The sequence below is a fragment of the Melanerpes formicivorus genome, unplaced genomic scaffold (genome assembly GCF_026170545.1).
Source record: "Melanerpes formicivorus ecotype bairdi unplaced genomic scaffold, bMelFor1.0.p_v2 SCAF_14, whole genome shotgun sequence".
In the NCBI taxonomy this organism is placed as follows: domain Eukaryota; kingdom Metazoa; phylum Chordata; class Aves; order Piciformes; family Picidae; genus Melanerpes; species Melanerpes formicivorus.
The window spans coordinates 7778164-7796641 of NW_027142366.1; the positions used below are offsets into that span (position 1 = coordinate 7778164).

The following is an 18478-nucleotide window of genomic DNA, read 5'->3' on the forward strand; positions in this document are numbered from 1 at the left end:
TCACAGGACTAAGCAGTAGAGAACCTTCAAAATATACTTGGTGTTCACAAAACCCACTGGAAATATTAAGCATAGAGCTAGAATAGACATCTCTGTGACAACATTTTAAATCATGCTCTGGCTATTGTGCTCTTGCACAGAGAACCTGCTACATGCTCAAGTCCATAATCACCTTCCTGAGGATCCCTTGCTGCTGTGCAGGTGATAAATCAGATAAGTACTGGGATGTTGTGCCACGAATAATCTGAGAAAGCTCCTTTGGGTTCATGCTGTAGAATGACTGGGTGCTAATACCTGTTACCAATGTGCCCATTTGACTAATGTTATAGGATGACAAAACCTGCAGAGACAACAGCACAAACAAACAAAGATTTCTGGCAGCAGGCCTATTTAGAAGCAAAAGGTAATAAATAAATCAAAACTATTATTGTTGCATACTTAATAACATTTCTTGCTTGGGGATGCAATTCCCTCAGACATCTTTCAATGCTGACAAGATTGTCCGGAGAATAAATCCACAATATTCTCTGGAGGTTGTTATTTTTGTTGGGTTTGATTTTGGGTTTGCTTTTCTTTTCATTTCAGAGAGGATCCTGATTCCTTCCACTGCAGTATGTTTGAATATATAATCTGGGATTTCTGATCATGCAAATTCTGCTTAGGGCAATGATACAGACAAAACAATATATACAAGCACCAAATTCAATGAGTTGCTCTCTCCATTACTAGAGAATTAATTTGGGAGGTGCAGTATTGGATGTTTTTAGTTGATTCCAGCAACATTTTCAGAAGTCTCCTACTAAACTTTCCAAAATCTGGAGTTATGGTTTACAGAAAGCCATTTCACTTTTAAAAACAGAAGGTAAGAAAGCTATTAGCAGAGGTACCTTTTCATAAGAGAGATATTTACTGGATAAAATCATAACTTGGCTTTTTGCCCACCCAGAGACTTGGTTTAATGTTGCAATAGCATTATGTACTGCTTCAGGTGACAAAGATTCCAGCTGACTTGAAGTTATTCCAACCACAGCATCTGACAGAGATCCAAGGATATCATTCAACGTCTGGTTTTGCATGGCAATGTTCAGGAGTTGAGATTTGAGCTAAAGTAAATAATAAAATCAGATGGGAAACAGAAATCTGCCAAGAACCATGTCTCATTATTACTCAAAACTTTGACTAGAGTTTCTGCAATAGGCAATGACAACCATTCAGTGACCACACACTTCTTAAAAAATCAAAAATACTGTTGTCAAAAGAATATGGAACAGAAGGAAACAGAGAGAAAAGAAGCACCACAGTAAAACCACCCCAAATGTCTTTCATTCTTTGCATTAAATGATCAAAAATGATTTCCACTTCTTTCTTAGATTCCAGTAATTTTTCATTCTTTTCTTTCCAAATGCAAAAAGAATGTTCTTCCTCCTCTGTTTTCAGGATTAGGATAGCCAAGAAGAATGTGTATTGTACCCACCTTCTGAACCTCAGCCTGGAAGCCTCTTAATTGATTGCATTTAATCATTTGATGAAGTAAAGCCCGGGCCACAGCAGCATCCATCTGTTCCGTGTCACCATAAAAGCAAACCAATAAACCTAGCCTGTAGAGATGAAAATGCATTAACTAACTTTTGACATAGAAGATATCATTCTCAGGAAACTGAAATAGTGTGTGGCATATCCTACTTGTGCTCCAAAACTGAATAATTTCTGTGGCTACTGCCTTAAATTGTAGTCTTTAAAATTCCACATGGCCTGAAACTGGGCTATAAGACACACACATTGTTCTCTGTATTCAGCTGAACTCTACCAGATTGCTTGTGCTGTCAAAAAGTTCACTTTCCTGATTCCATTTCTCCATGGCTGGGTTTTTCCAGATAACAACTCTATTCCCCTCAGCAGAATTTGCAGTGTAATCTCTCCTTTGAAAAAGAAGGCTAAATCAGTCTCTAGAAGTGGCTTGCTGAGTTCTTATCTGGATTGGTGTTTTGAGCTCTAACCCCTGCTTGGATTTCACATGCAACAGATCTCATTCACATGTAACAGCAGTTAGTTTCTGTATTGTTACAGGTTTAAATAACAACTGCTGTATTTCACATCAAACACAGGACTGGCTGATGGATGGAGATGTGTCCAGTTCAACACTGGCTAGGAGAAAACACCTTGAGGCTCCCAGTCTCAGTTGTGCCAGCACAGCAGTTTGCAAGGCAGTGTTGTGAACCAGAGGCAGAGCTCATTTTTCTTCACAGTACCCGTGCTGTAATATTGAAGTCAGCATTTCCATTAACCTCTGTAAAGTGCAACCACACCACAGCAGGTGGAGAGAAGCAGTCACTCTGTTACGGGTAAGTACCTGCTGTATGCAGCCTTCAGCCTTAGGCCCTTTGCCTATTTGCTGCCATTATCTGCAGCCTGGTACAGAAGGTCTGGTTGCACATCTCTCTCTCTCTCTGGACTTCAAACTTCATCATGATGGTGGTGAATTTGTTTGCAGAAAGCCTGTAACAATCCCCTGTCCCTATAAACAACTAGTCTTGGCTTTTATCATTTACACAGGACAAGAACCTAAAAAGCCCAGCTTTCCTCTCTGGTTTTTATCAAGTCAGTGATGGAGGTATGGACAGAGTCTGGGCAATAAAGTCCAGATGTGGACTAAATCAACATCAGGCAGTGCTGCAGCACTACCACAAACTCAGTGAAATTCTGCAGTGCAGAAAGGCTTAGAATTTAGTTCCTCTAGTCCCTCAATAACAACTTGCTTAGCAATACAACAAGATACTGCTTCAGCAGCCCATCTGAATTCATGGGACATCATCCAACTGACACACAAATCAGAGAAACATCTGTAACTGCATTTTTATAACAAATAATTACCCTCTGATGCATTATTGCACAGCCACCAAGAGCTCTTCATCTCCTTTGGGATCAGCAGCAATGAATACTGCTAGTTCTTAAAAGTGTATTTAAATCATCAGTATGTTTAAAGTGAGTCGTATAAAGTAAGTGTGTTGTAAAAATGGAATATATTAAGGATTATGGGGCATGACATTTCGCTCATCTGTGAGAATGTGGCACCTCTCATGAGTGGTAAAATAATTGTTGAGATTTCTGACACTGAAATGTAGAGTGTGGGCACAATTCTTCCCTCGCTTGCATCTCTGACAATCAGCAGCACTGCCTGGGAGTCAGGGAGTTACACTGCAATAACGACAGGAGCTCTGAAGCCGTAAAACATATCCTCCATTAGTTGAAAACTCCAAGGTATTCCCCAAGGAGACTACAAATAAGTTCAGCCAGTGGTGTCTTGGGACTAAATACATCCATTTACATGAGTGTGTACATGTGAATGTGCAGTACAGCACTCTCGCAGGTAGCTCACTGCGTATTTATGAGTAAGAGCAGTTTCCTCTGGTTGTTTTTTTAGCATTATGAAAGTAAGTCCAGTGTCAGCTTGACAGCCCTGAAAATGCAGTTCCCTGCGTACACACAGAACAGTCACATGCATTTAAACCTTGCAGAACCTAAAGAGCATGAAGGTCTTTATACCTCTTTACTTTGTGACCTCTTTGTTGACACCCATGCCAATTAAAATACTCTTACAGTCCTGCCTGGCATGAACTAAGATTTCACAGTATCACAGTATCACTAAGGCTGGAAGAGACCTCGAGGATCATCAAGTCCAACCTGTCACCACAGACCTCATGACTAGACCATGGCACCAAGTGCCACGTCCAATCTCCTCTTGAACACCTCCAGGGATGGGGACTCCACCACCTCCCTGGGCAGCACATTCCAATGACAAATGACTCTCTTGGTGAAGAACTTTCTCCTCACCTCCAGCCTAAACTTACCCTGGCACAGTTTGAGACTGTGTCCCCTTGTTCTGGTGCTGGTTGCCTGGGAGAAGAGACCAACCCCTTCCTGGCTACAACCACCTTTCAGCCACCGGCCACACCATTCCTAATGCAGGCCAGGATGCCATTGGCCCTCTTGGCCACCTGGGCACACTGCTCGCTCATGTTTAGGCAGCTGTCAAGAGTCACAACTCTTCTCCCCTCTCCCATCCATATACCATAGCTGCCAATATTCTCTTGCCCTATTTGGAAACTTAACCCCCCCTGAAGGTTAAATGAACATTACTAACGTTTTTGGACATATACAGCAGTTCCCCTTAAAAGCACATGAAGGCTGAACAATGCAGACAGAGAGGGTAGCTACCACAGGGAACCCTTCAAGACTGAAGCTTAAACATGAACATGCATACATGAACATTTCTTCCTTCAGTCCTAACTGTAACATGATTTCCACAAAACACCTCCATCTTCTGTGATTCAAACAGCCAAGGCAGCTCATGTCCAGCTATCTCAATTTATTTTATTGCTGTACTGCACAATGTGATGGAGCTTTGACTGGGACCCCCAGATACTGCTCTAGTCCTCCTATTAATACTACAGACAACTCTTTGCTGTGGAGCAGGAGACAAAGCATTAGCTTATTAGGCACACCTCCAAAAATTCATGAAATAACAATTCTTTATTGTTGCTAAACAGGGTTGGATTTCAGCCTACATTTTTCTGCTGGAAGGAAAAAGATACGCCACATCAACAACATCAGCAGCTACTCAGTGCTCCTCTCTTTCCTCCTTACTTATTCATTCTCTCCATGTACTACCATAAAAGAAAAAGAAAAGCAGTCTTGCCTGTAGATAGTGGAAGTGTTTCTCATGTCAAATCCTGATGAGTTTATTCTTTCCAGGAAAGCTTGTGCAAGCTCTGGTGTGATATCATACACTGTGTCCAACTGCTTTGTCGCATTGTCATAGCTAATGAATAGTCTTATCTGAGCAGCGCAAACAAAATCATGCATTAAATACAGTCAATAAAATGTGTTTTACACTCGATGAATTGACTTACAGAGAGAGGAAGTAGACTGAAATAATACAGCATGTTTGAAAGCAAAGGTGAGTGAGCAATTCTCTGTCAAAAAACTGAAGGTCTTTTATCATTGGTCCCTGTCTTTCAGCAAAAGTCACAGAAGACACAAATAATTGCAGATTAATGATAGGCACTTTCAGACTCCAAAACCAGAGGAATATTTGGTTGACAATGGATTTAGAGTCATTGAATATTTAAACAATAAAAATGTAAAAACTTCTTTTTCATGCTTAAGTTTGCATTTATGTTCATACTGTTTGTAGTTGACACCACTTAACAATGATCTGATCTATCCAACCACATTTTGTTACTTACTTCATTGAGATTAATTTTCAGAATGTCTTCTAAAGGGAGATGGACCATGAATCTTCCCAAAATCCACAAATTTTCTGCACTCACCCAGGAAGTGGATTCATTGAACTCTGTACATAAATAGAATAGAATAGAATAGAATAGAATAGAATAGAATAGAATAGAATAGAATAGAATAGAATAGAATAGAATAGAATAGAATAGAATAGAATAGAATAGAATAGACCAGGTTGGAAGAGACCTTCAAGATCATCATGTCCAACCTATCATCCAACACCACCCAACCAACTAAACCATGCAACCAAGCACCCTGTCAAGTCTCCTCCTGAACACCTCCAGCGATGGTGACTCCACCACCTCCCCAGGCAGCCCATTCCAATGGGCAATCACTCTCTCTGTGTAAAACTTCCTCCTGACCTCCAGCCTGAACCTCCCCTGGCACAGCCTGAGACTGTGTCCACTTGTTCTGGGGCTGGCTGCCTGGGAGAAGAGACCAACGTCTGCCTGCCTACAACCCCCCTTCAGGTAGTTGTAGAGAGCAATAAGGTCACCCCTGAGTCTCCTCTTCTCCAGGCTAAGCAACCCCAGCTCCCTCAGCCTCTCCTCATAGGGCTTGTGTTCAAGCCCCTCACCAACTTTGTTGCCCTTCTCTGGACACGCTCCAGCAAGTCAACATCCTTTCTAAACTGAGGGGCCCAGTACAGTTTAATACTACAGTATTAAAGAAAGCAATGATTTTTTCAAATCTATTGTACCCAGTATATTGTTATTGGTAACTAATAAAAGAAAATCTATCTGCAAATCAGAAAAATCTTTAGCAGAGAGTCAGGTCCCCTCCATTTGCTAGATTTTAGCACTACATTTTTGTGAGCCCATACAATTTTTTTAATGAATATGAACTAGTGTTTCAAATGGCTCAAACGGTTGCATATGAAAATGATTAATGCTTTCTGTTGGCAAAACAGAAAACACATAAAGTATGGGGCAGGAAAAATTAAACCAACAGAGCAGCATTTTTTATATTCAGTTTTCCTAATCAAATATAATATTTAAGAACACCAGGAAGACATGATACTTTGTAGCCCTTTATACACCTCATATATCATTGTTGGTGATACCACTCATTTCAGCAATATGCAAAAGCAATAATGGAGAAAAATCCTTCAGGTACCTTCATGGAAACTGATTGGCAAAAAAATGCAAAATACTGTCTGACAGTTAAAAAATGGCATTCACTGAGTAGCATTCTCCCAAGGACTGAGAATGAAATCAAGATCCAAATACCCCTGAGGAAAAAATACTACTTATGGATTAGGTGCATACTCTGAGCCACAAAGACAGTGGTTTTGCCCAGGTGTGACAATCTGGATGGCTCAACGTGTGATACCTCTGAACATACTTCTTAGCAGTGCTGATACTCACAACTCTGTTAAAATTGTCAGTGCACTTTGAAGTTTTCAGCATCTGAAAAGAAACAGCCTCTAAGTATCAGAAGCTGAAGAACTCCATTCACTAAGTGATTTCTTTTGAAAGCACAGATCTAAGCTCCTTAGCTGAGACACAACGATGCTCCCAGCAGACCTGTCAGGCCTCCATTTTTGACAGTGATATTCCATTACCAGGAGTATTAATAGAGTTCAAAGATATGATAAAAGAGTTAAACAAAAACTAGCACAATTTAAGGATGTTGACTGTGGGGTTCAGAAGAAAAAACCTTGCAGTTACTAACCATGGTAACCGTGATCCCCAAAACCTATTCTGTTCTTTTTAAGTAAGGTAAAGAAATTCAAGTTATAGCCTCCTGCTTTTGCAAGGGCTACCAAGATGCTTCCTTTCTGAATAATTCAACATTTATAATATAAGAAATGTGATTGGCTGAGTGATAAAGAAATTTCTTAAAAGGCTTGACTCTAAGACATAGAAGCCATGTGTCATCTCCTGCTCACCAAGTGATTCAGCTGCAGGGGCTTCTGGACACAGCAGGGAGATGCAGGATGGAGAAGACCCCTGCATTTCTGCAGGCACAACAGAGACACAGTGACAAGCTGTCACCAATATCAGCAAAAATTCTTCAAGGTGACCCCATAAGCACCATGAATTTGAGGCTTCTTTCAAGCAGTTTTTTTTCTGCTGAGTTTCAGTGAGCTGTAGTGGGCTGATCCTCATCTCAGGTGAGCCCAGTGCCAGGCACATACAAAGTTAAAGTGATTAAATCAGACCACTGCAGGACTCTTCTGTTGTCCCATGCTCTGTGCTGTGACACGTGGTGTGCAGCTCACTTGAGTGAGCTTTAGACTTGCCAATCTGGATATTGGTAGCAGTCCAACTGTGCCTGCTCAGGGCTGATGGGTTCTGCAGCTCATGTAACCAGAAGTAGCTGGTAACCAGTCCACACCCAATGCTTTCTGGGGTGGGTATCTGCAATGTTTTGCACCTGAAGCAGCAACCAGCAGGTAAGACATGGTAATTCTCAGTTTCTCCTGAGCTGAGTGACCTTTTAGAAACTGTGGGTTCACTGATGTTTCAGACACAGCCCATGATGTCTGAGCTCTGAGATTTTCCAAGGACTACCAAGTATCATCAGGCAAGTTTTGCATCTTTGCTTCCCCAGTAAGGCACTGGCAGTAGTACCACCACACAGCATTATCACCAACTTCCTCTCTGCCACTTAATGGGTTATTCTATTTTGAACCAGCAGAAGTCCCAGAAACCAAATTTAGCTCCACTGAGGCAAGGGGACATTTTGGTTTTGATTTCCTGTGAGGGGGAAGAACAGATATATCTACAAGTAAAATGCTCCCCTGACAGCGCTGCCAGGATGCTCAGTGAAACCCAAGCACTGGCTCTGATGCTGCTGCCGCTTTACAGCCCCCTCGTGGAGCCCGTCCTGCACTGTCCCAGCTGTGGCACATCTGTTTAAGAATCATTAACACAGCAAACAGATGTGGGTAAAATGCATAAACCCCAGAATTAATTCACTTTTTAATTTGTCCCTTTTCTGAGCGAGTCAGTGCCATGTGCAGTAAAACTTTCACAACACCCTGCATTTGTTTTGCATTTTTAAACAGTGCATTGGCTAGTATCTTCTGAGACACAAGTTCTGAGAGCTCTCTTTCTAGTCTGGATAGGAGTGCAAAAGTGAACAACATGCCTGTGCACAACTGTATCCTATTTAAGTCTTAGAAAAAAGGATTTGAGCATAGCTCTGTGCAGAAGAGATGAAAAGCAAGTGTCCTTGGAGAACTATTTGCTGTGAAACCAAACCTATTATGTTTTCTGTATTCTGAAGCAAAGGTATTCAAGACATCTGCTCTTACATGGCCTTGTGTTAAATTTGGGCAACCATTCAATACAATGCATAGGCCTTTAGCTGATCTTTTTTTACTCTTAAAATAAGCAATAAGCAAGAAAGAAATCCTTTGTACCTAATGCACCACTCATGTTATGGGAGTTTTGTAGAATCTGCTTCATCCAGCCATACAGAGCTCTCTGTGTGTTTGCTGAGGTTTGGTCATAGAGGTCCTTGAACACTGCTGATCTGAGTGAAAGAAGGGCACATTAATGTACGTTCACTAACGAATTCCCTGCTTGCTTTAAATCCTGCATGTGGATAAATGTCTTTAGAAACAGCAATGCAAGCAGAAAGCTGTATCTGGAAAACAGACTCAGACCATATAGTAACCTCTTTTAAAAATATATATAGTCAGCAAATATTACATAGTATTCCTTATGGCTGGCAAAGAAATGGCTTACAAGTTTTTGAAAGCATCCTCCAGTAGAAAGCTGGGGAGGCTCCCAATGATATCAGGTTGGAGATAGCTCGCTGCTGACACATGCAAAACCTGGCTTAGGATATCCACACAGTCCAGAGCATTCATAGCCACAAAGCATTTGTCCAGTGTTACAAGGAACAAGGTCCTGTTTACTCCTGGGCTTTGAAAAATTTTCTCTCTAGTCTTGTCCCAGTCAAGAATAATATTTCCAATTTCCTGCAAGCAACAAAAGGTGAAAAGGGTATCTCTTTAACTCAATATATTGCTCCTTTCCAGGTCTAACAGAAAACACCCTACAAAAAAAATATGATTTTGTTCTCAGGAAAAATAGCTGCAAAATACTGTTTGGTTGCATTATTTCAGATAATTCCTTTCTGGCATCGGCCAAAGACCAGCCTGAATCTTTTGACAAGTATCAAAGCAAAAACCAGAGAAGTAATCCAAATAGCTGAAGTTATAGCCTGTGCACTCACGAGAGAATTAATTACTTGGAAAATGAAATTATATCAGAACTGAAGGGGTATTATTTTCTATCTATTTTAATAAGTAGATATCTCTGGAATAGACATTTTCCCATGCAGTTATTTCTTGCAGCCATTACTACAAAATCCCCTTCAGAGGATGGGTCAAAATCAAAGAGCCAATCCCAGGGAATAAAGTCACCCTAGTTGGGGAAGGATTATTAGGCTGCTCTATCTCACAAGTCAACGTGTCTAGGGCAGGCTGTTCTGAGCTGGTAGTCCCAGGTTTGGTTATTTGTTCATGCAGCCCTGGAAGAACTGGGTATGCTGTTGGAGAAGATGGAATCTAGAGTTTATCGAAAGGGCTCTCCTGCTCTGGCTCCCCCTGCATGCTGCACACCTATCCTGTGTGCTTTGGCAGCAGGAGCTGCACCACCATTGTTTGAATAGTGGATTATACCCTGTTTGTTCTGGGCAGTCACCTCATGTCTCTGAGGAAACACTCTCCCTTTCTCCCAGATCTCCACCCACTCAGCAATACCCATGCTGGAGGCCCTCTCAACAGGAAAGATGGCAAGTGTGCTCATACATCAGACTATGATCCCACCCCTACAGTGGAGATCCTCTCTGCAGGATCAGGTAGTCCTCTCCAAGTGAGACTCATTGACTTTGAGCAAGACTTTTATGATAGGTCACATAGGGAACATACCACAGGCTGACTAGTTTCACCTTGTTTAGCCATCTCAACTCTCTTCTAGCCACTAAAGAGAAGCAGATACTCCCTGAGAACAACTGGTCCTACCTACCTTAGATGCTTGCATAGGAAGTTGAATCATTCTCTGGAGATGCATTTCTCTCATTGATTCCAGAGAGACCTTTCCCATTTATCTAAACCATTGATAGCAACTTTTTCCCAAGTTACTTACAAGATGATCCTTGATCCTTTCTGTTGTTGAAGAGATACTTCTTTGCAGACTACAGAGAGACCTTTCCCATTCATCTAAATCATTGACAGAAACTTTTCTTTTTCACAAGTGCTAAGTTACTTACAAGATGATCCTTTCTGCTGTTGAAGAGATACTTCATTGCAGTTTGGAACTGCTGCTGATCAAGCTGTTGAAATTCAGTTAACAGCTGCCTAGGCTGGTACAAAAGGTTCTTCAGGTAACTTTTTATGGACATCTAAGTACAGAAAAATATGTATAATGTAAAAAAAACTTGTACTGTTGTATTAGAGGCATCTTTTACTCCCTGAAAACCTCTGCTGATGGAGAGATAAGAGCCTAGCTCCTGTATTGTCTGGTTTGATGGCTACAATAACTACACTTAGCACAAACTGTAAACAAAAGTAATCTTAACGTAATTCTGAAAGGCACAAATGTTTAGATCCTGTTCTTGGCTTCATGAGTAGGTCCTCTTCGGTGAGTCATCCAGTGCCTCAGTTTCTCAATTCATAGAACAAGAGCAATAACATTTTTCTGCTTCACACAGCAGAGCTGTGAAAATTGAACCTTGAAAGAGCTCAAAAAACAGGTACCATGTGCAATTAGATGGGAGGAAAATTTTGTATCAGGTTGTATGGCAAAAATATTCTCTCTCCCATCAGACTGCATTACCAGTTAACAATCTCATCGTGCCTGCTTTGAAAACCAAAAGGGAATTACACCAGTGGAACAGAAAGCACTACAAAGCTCATTAGCACCAGACTGGAGTAAAATCCTGTTTAATTCCTGACAGAATTGTTTCAGAATTGGTTTGGAGTCTAAATTGAAACTGTTCTTTGTTGCCTTTGCTTTGCTTGAATTGACATCAACAAATGTTAACATGGGTCCTTGTCTGTGGCCCAGGCCTAGGCCTGTTAATGATGCTAACCAAATGGGATGAGGCAGAGTCAGTGTCCTATGGGTTGGGATGTGCTGTGACAGTGAAATGGAGCTTGGGAAAATGTTCAAGTGCTGTGGAGGTACATGACCATGGGCTTTTGGGAATGCCTGGGGCTCAGAATTGACACTTTCCTTTTTCAATGTGTGTGTGTGTGGGTAGGGAGGAGGGAGAGGGGCCAGGTTTTCATTAGCAGGCTACACCTCCACTTAAACCAACCCATAACTAATCACAATGACCAGGCATAAAGAACAACAACTTCTTTGTATATCACTTTCACATTGATAATTTACTAAAACAGAGTATAGAGACTTCAAAGGTGGATATGTTTTGTAGGATGCTCAGGAGCAGTGCAAACTACAACCACAATCAAAATGTTGGAGAAACCTGCCATTTTCTGGAGACATGGCATGACAGCACATGTATACACTCAGTTCAAAAACTATCACTGAAAACTCTAATTCCTGCTTTCTAAAAGAGGAAAAGCAGAAAGGTCTTCTTTATTATTATTTCTACCAGGTATATTCCTGCAATCTTAGAGGAAAAAGACAATCACAGACCTATTCCTACTTCCCTGCTACACTGTAGATCTATTAGTTATCTCTATTATTGCCAATGTAGTTTGGCTGCAGAGTTAGGTTGCTTTTTAATTCCTCCAAAAACAAACATTTTCATGCATTTTAAATGGCACAAACCTGCAGGCTGCTAAGAGTAACTGTACCTTCCTGAGCATGAAAATAGGCCATGACTTTTGCAAGCATATCTGCTGTCCAGACATTAGAACTGTAAGAGAAAACAGGACCAAAACTGCCAGTAAAATAATATAACAGGTAAAATAACAAACATAAGAAAAACAAATACTACTATTAACACCATGACACAAGCATTCAGCTTTCTGGCCTAGGCAGATGAATAGCTGACCTATTTAATGCACTGAAAATACATGCTTCAGTGAGGAATGGATTGAACTGGTCATGAGTGGGGTGTTTTTTTCATCAAACTCCACAACTACCCAAAATAATCTCACTTTTCCAATGTATTGCCATTAGTACCATCTGCAGGCAAGAGACAAGCTGTGCTGTGGATAGTCCAGAGCCATAGGTGTGCCTCCTGGCATCCCATTATGCCTTTTCTGATCTGCTTGTAGAAAGAAAGCACAGTGACTACTGTCTGCTGCCTTTCCCTCAGCAGAGTCATTAACTTCAGTATGTCTTCTTTACACAGTCATTGATTTTCTCAAAATATGTAGGAGTGGAATTATCTTTGAGGCTTGTAACTGCTCTGTCAAATTTAAACAAAATTACTAAATGGTTTAAAAGTTGCCAGAAGCTGGAGCAAGCAGTACAGAGGTAGGATAGAGCATGACTGAAAGAGGGAGATGGACAGAAAGCTGGAACTGCACCTAGTCTCCTTAATAAACCATTCTGAAACATAGAAACAAAGTTAATCATATTAAAAAATAAAATTAAACTGTATCAGGTTATTTATTCTGAGCCTCATTCTGTGCATGCTTTTGCTTTTTCCCTGTTAAGAGGAAATAGTCCTCACAGGAGATCTAAATCAAAGTAATCATGTGTGCCAATTTCATTCTATCCATAATGTACCCATTTCTGTGGAAGTGAAGCAGATAATATCTGAAGTGCAAGATACTGCTGAAAAATCAAGGTGGTGAGAGTAACACATTACCTTTGAAAATGAAGTATATCAAGCAGTGCTGCACATGAAAAATGGAACATAAAAAGTTATGGTGTGGTATCGAGTTTAAGTTCCTTTTAGAAGCACAAGTGAGAACAATTTTGTACATTACCACTGAGATATTTCCCAGTTATTACTTCCTCCTAAAGAAAAAAGTACACATGTATGTAATCAATTATTATTATAATTAGATTATAATATAAAATGTTATTAGAGAGATCAAATAACAATACTGACCACAGCTTTGTGTAATACCGGAGGCAAATCTGTAAGAGATTATCCCGTTACTACAAGTGATTTCACTTTCACCATTCAACTGTGTTATGCACAAATACATGTACTGTATGCAGTGACCAAAACTATATACACATTTGATGCAGTTTTGATTAAATATATTTATGGAAAAATAATGCAAATAGAAGGTTATCAAATAACAAGCAATCCTGGTTAAATTATTGGCTGGCATAGCTCCATAATATGAAGAGAGCAGAGAGTATGGTCCTAGTTACTAAACAGTACTACACCTACTTTGCTAAATATAGCTTTTTCCATTCACACAAAAGACATCCCACAGACAGAAGCTCTGCTCTTACCTTCAGAGTTCTGACTGTGTGTAATCTGAGCATGATTCACTGATACCAATAAGAAACAGATCTTCAAAAGTCTGGACATTTCTTCTAGTGTCCACTAGGACCAGCGGATATTTAGATTGAAAAGGAGAATAAAAAGAACAGAATCAAAAGGCAATATTCTCCCAAAACTTTATAGCTGTAAATCTGAAACAACCCAAGCTGTATAGTACAGACAGAGATCAGAATGATCTATAAGAACTTTCTCCCAAGTTTTTAATTCAGGTATTTTTCCAGGAGATACATATACAATTCAAATACAAGTCTGCCAAGTGTGCATATGCAGCCAGATTTATTTCCATTTTACCAAGTAGCTCTTTTGATTTTCTTCCTACAAACACTGGTTAATTTACTAAGCCACATTCCACCTCAATATGACCAAAGTATAGTTTTGCAAAAGCAAGCACACAAAAAATCCTTTTAAACTCAGCTAAACCAGAAAAGCCAAAAAGGAAATAGTGAAGGTACTCAAATAAACTCTAAGCTTTTTCTAGCTCATTAAGCTGCCTGCAAGATTAACACAGAATAGGTTTGGGACCCTCCATTTCCACATCTCTAAACTCAAACTGTCAGAGGGCCTGGGCCTTTTGCTTGCTCTCTGGCAGTGCAGGGTGAAGTTGTGCTCCCCTCCCTTGCTGCTGTCACTCTGCAAAAAAGGGGAAAGTGTCTTTGTGTCCTTTGGAAGCAGAAGGAAAGTTACACATTTGGGATACAGAGTCCAAGATCATGCCACTTCTTTTAGACAGATCAAAGCTTTAGTCTTTGTACTCATGAGAAATGTACCACAAGGACATAGTTTCTATAGAAATATGTGTTAGCAGCTCTGGCTGTCTGGGCTGCCCTGTGCTATGTGGCATAAAGGTCTCTGAAAGACAAATGAGCTGGAAGGGCAGTAACAGGGTATTTGGAGCTTGTCACCAAGGTGTCACTGCTTCTCATCAGAAAAGACTGACACTCTCACAGTTGTCCTACATGAAATCAATGTGGTGCTTTCAGTCTAGTTCCTGGAGGACAAGGATACACATTGCAATAGTGCAATGGGATGGAAAGGAAGCAGAGACTGAGCAGGTCTTACTCAGCAAGGTGTTTCTGCAGCCATGTCCCCATGGTGCTGACAACCATAAGCTACCTCCACTGACATTGCATCAAGTTTACTGCAGAGAAGATTTCCTTCCTCTGCTCTCACTCTGGCCCTCAGTCCAGCTGTGACAGTCACCATTCCCACAGGTGAAACAATTCATTACTCTGAGATACTAGATGATGCTCTGCTCTACAGATCACAGCTTCTTACACTAGGATTAGTCCTGATTTTAAGAAATGACACCGAGGCCCCTGTTGGCCAACCTCACTCTGACACTGAGCTGACCTAGTTAGTTTTTTTTCCTCTCTTGTTGAATTAGGATCCACATTCTCTTTTCTTGGTTTTGTTTTTTTTTTTAAAGTCCCCTGCCATGGCTTGAGTTCCAGATCTGAACATTTGATAAATGCAAATGCCTTTTTCAGATTGTTCAATCTCATGGATCAGCAAGGTACTCCTTTATGAAAACATCTTTCAACAGCCCCTAGCAGTACTTCAGTCTATTGCAAACACTTCAGTCTTGTACTACAAGTAACTCAAACTGACAGATGATGAAAAATTTAGACATTAGACTTTAAGAATCTATCTACTCTGTCCTGTTCTTGCACACACTGAAACCTTTTTCAGCCACTCTTTTGGGAGTCTCTCATTCAGACGTATCTGATTTCCTAGACAATGAACTTTCTTGTGTTTGTTTCTGCCTTTTGAAGCCTTAATTTTGCAGCAAGATTTGATTACTCTGCATAGTTTAAATCATGCTACCAATGTCAACCCTAATTTATTCCAACTCATTCACTTTGATCAGGAGTGTATTTTAATTACAGCACTCTAAATTAATATATAAGGAGATTAAATGCTTCGCCCTGACCATCTCCAGTAGACAATTAGCAGGTGCAGGAAAAGTCTGCCATAAAACAGCCCTGCTTGATAAAGCAATCTGCAGGATGAAGTAGTTCGTTTTGCAAGTGGAGCTAGACTGCTTGCACAATCCCAAATCGCCCTGCAGAGATTTCCTGCAGATCCCAACCAGCATATCCCTGGTCCTTTGCACCAGCATAGCTGTGATCAGATCTCTGACATGCCACCTCTGCAGAACTTTCCGGATATGAGGAACTCCTAGATCGCCTTCTCCTCTTGCTCCCTAAAGAGCCACTCTTCCATGCACAGAAATCCTAGACATTTTATCACTCAACCTGACGCAGCAGCTGCCTTATCTGAAGCTTGATAACCAGAAAGCTACCCCCATAATCAGAAGTCTTGCTGATAAGCCCTTGCACTGCTAGTGCCTATCCTCCCCCTTGCAGCTGGGCTCTCAGCATCTCTCAACAAAAGCCCTACATGCAGTGAGGGAACTGTCAGACTGAGCGTTCAGGCTAAAAAAAAGAGAGGGAAGTAAGGGGTGGGCAGAAGAGAAGAGGTGGTGGGTTCCTGGGAATAGCCAGGATCCCACAGCATTTTACCTGCCTCTGCTGTGTGTGCCTCCGTCCCCGTACTTGCAGTACAATACACTGGGCGGCTCCAGCCACGGACCCCAGAGCAGGGGCAGGGACTGGGGCCAGCACCGCCTCACAGCCTCAGGTGTCTGCCCAGCAAAACCCAGCCTTGAGCCAGAGGGGAAGGAAGGCTCCTCTGCTGAGGGGCCCAGAAGGTGAAGGATGCCCACAGCAGGCAGAATTGAATGCTTCTCCTCCAGAGGCGAAGACAGCTCAACAAGTTGCCTAGGGAAACACAGAGGGCCAGGCTGGTGCTGCACAGCACCCTGCTTCCCCCATCTCCCCACCCTAGCACAGTCAGGTGGCCCTGGACTCCTTGGAGCAGAATAGGAACTGACTGTACCTGCAATACCCAGCAAAAGGGGCTGTGGTTTCTGTGAGATGTTGCTCCAACTTTAAGTTGAAAGTTTCTTACTAAATCATTCCCTTGTAACAGCATCTCTCTTTCCTGTGATGCAATACATCCAGTGCCACCTTGACAGAACAGATAGTTTAATTACTCTCCAGGGCAAAGTACTGCACATCAATAACACCAAGGTGCAACTTGCACAGTGTCATCCACAGAACAGGGACAGCAGAGGGACAAGGCAGGTTCCCCAAGCCCTACACTAATGAACTTAGACATTGAACTTGCACTTGTCCCCTAGGATGACATCTTAATAGTATTTCAAGCCATTTAATCAACTACTGGACTCAAGTTTCTTTGCATGGGCTGTGTGAGTAGACACTAACTACATATAAATGCACTCGTATGGGTTAGGGGTTTAGGTAAGGGTTAGGTTTAAGGATTAGGGTTAGGCTTATGGGTAGGGTTAGGTTTAGGGTTAAGGCTTAAGAGTTAGGGGGTATGGTTAGGCTTAGGGTTTTATTTAGGGTGGTTAGGGTTAGCATTTGGGTTAGGACCATTAGGATTAGGGCTATTATGGTTACATTAATGTTAGGTTTAGGGCAAGTGTGTTAGGATTGGAGATAGAGCTCCACTAATGATCTATAGTCAAAGACTGTTCAGTAGAACGCCTTGGAGGTGATTGGTACCAAAACATAGGTCCTCCTGGCACCCCCACTGCCAGTGCTGGGCTGGATGTTCAAAGTAAGAGGCTCCTCCACCCATCATGCAGCTGCTGCCATGTGGAGTAAATGAATCACAATGATAATGCAATGGACTAAAAAAGGGAGCCCCAACCACCCAGGAATCTTGCAAGTCATCACAAACTGGCCAGAAGACAGAGATTTGGGGATGGCACCAGAGGAAGCAGAGGTGACATGTGCTGAGGAGGCTCCCCCATACAACAAACTGCCAGATACTGAAAAGTAACTCTGCCGTGTTCACTGAGGGGTCCTGCTGCATTGTGGCAAAGAGCAGAAGGTAGAAGGCCACTGTGTGAAGTCCCACATGACAGGCTGTAGATGCTGCTGAGGAAGAAGGTAAATTGAGTCAGCTTGCAGAGATGAAAACATCCAACCCTCTTTAGATATTGCTGAGCTAGAAAAATGGCCAATGCTTTGTCTCTGTACAGACTCCTGGATGGTTCAAATGCTTTCTGTGTGTGGCTCTAGCAAGGGAAGGAAAACATCTGGCAGCACAGAGGTAAACCCATCTGGGCAGCTGAACTGGGGCAAGATATTGGTTCTTTGGCAGAGAACTTGGTGGTCAGACTATGTCATGTGGATACCCGTGTATGTAAGAGCTGAGCCACTGAAGAACATCGTAACAACCAGCAGGTAGATCAAGCTAAAAAGATTAAAGTGGCTCAGGGGGGTCTGGACTGGCAACATAAAGGTGAATTATTTCTAGCTTGGTGGGTCCACGCTACCTCAGGCCATCAAGCAAGAGATATGACATGAGGGCTGATACACCAGCTGAGGTGCAAGACGTACACCTGCCAGGTCTGTACTTACGATGCCGTTTGTTGTTTTAAAGGAAGGTTACATCCCAACTGCCAGAACTTATCGATATTACAGAGTTTTTAAAACAAAGCATCTTAAAAGAAACGACATTTATTTAGTGTTCCTGAAGAAAATAAAATATCCCAAGCTATCCCAAAACAACCCTTCAAAATCAGATCCCTACAGCCTGATGCTCAGGTGCAGTTCGACTCACCAACATTTGCAAGAAACTGCCTCCAAGTGTTTTAAGTAGAAAACTTCTGGGAACAGCTTGCTTAAGAAAGTTTGTTATCAAACCCATGAGTTAAAGTGCAGTTTTGGCAAGCTCTGCTGCAACT

General features: G+C 41.6%; 1 protein-coding gene across 1 annotated transcript in view; it reads right to left on the reverse strand.

Annotated features, from left to right (window-relative positions):
- Positions 1-14901, reverse strand: part of OTOA (otoancorin) — a 37387-nt gene extending 22486 nt beyond the window's left edge. Inside the window, exons 1-12 of the mRNA XM_068147367.1 lie at positions 14812-14901; positions 13166-13196; positions 13045-13072; positions 12054-12141; positions 10528-10659; positions 8997-9232; positions 8678-8781; positions 5247-5353; positions 4697-4836; positions 1475-1598; positions 888-1103; positions 173-340 (exon numbers count right to left, since the gene is read on the reverse strand). Of these exons, the coding sequence (XP_068003468.1) occupies positions 173-340; positions 888-1103; positions 1475-1598; positions 4697-4836; positions 5247-5353; positions 8678-8781; positions 8997-9232; positions 10528-10659; positions 12054-12141; positions 13045-13072; positions 13166-13196; positions 14812-14901 (1464 nt within the window). The remainder of the gene's footprint in view (positions 1-172; positions 341-887; positions 1104-1474; positions 1599-4696; positions 4837-5246; positions 5354-8677; positions 8782-8996; positions 9233-10527; positions 10660-12053; positions 12142-13044; positions 13073-13165; positions 13197-14811) is intronic.
- Positions 14902-18478: the final 3577 nt, after the last annotated feature.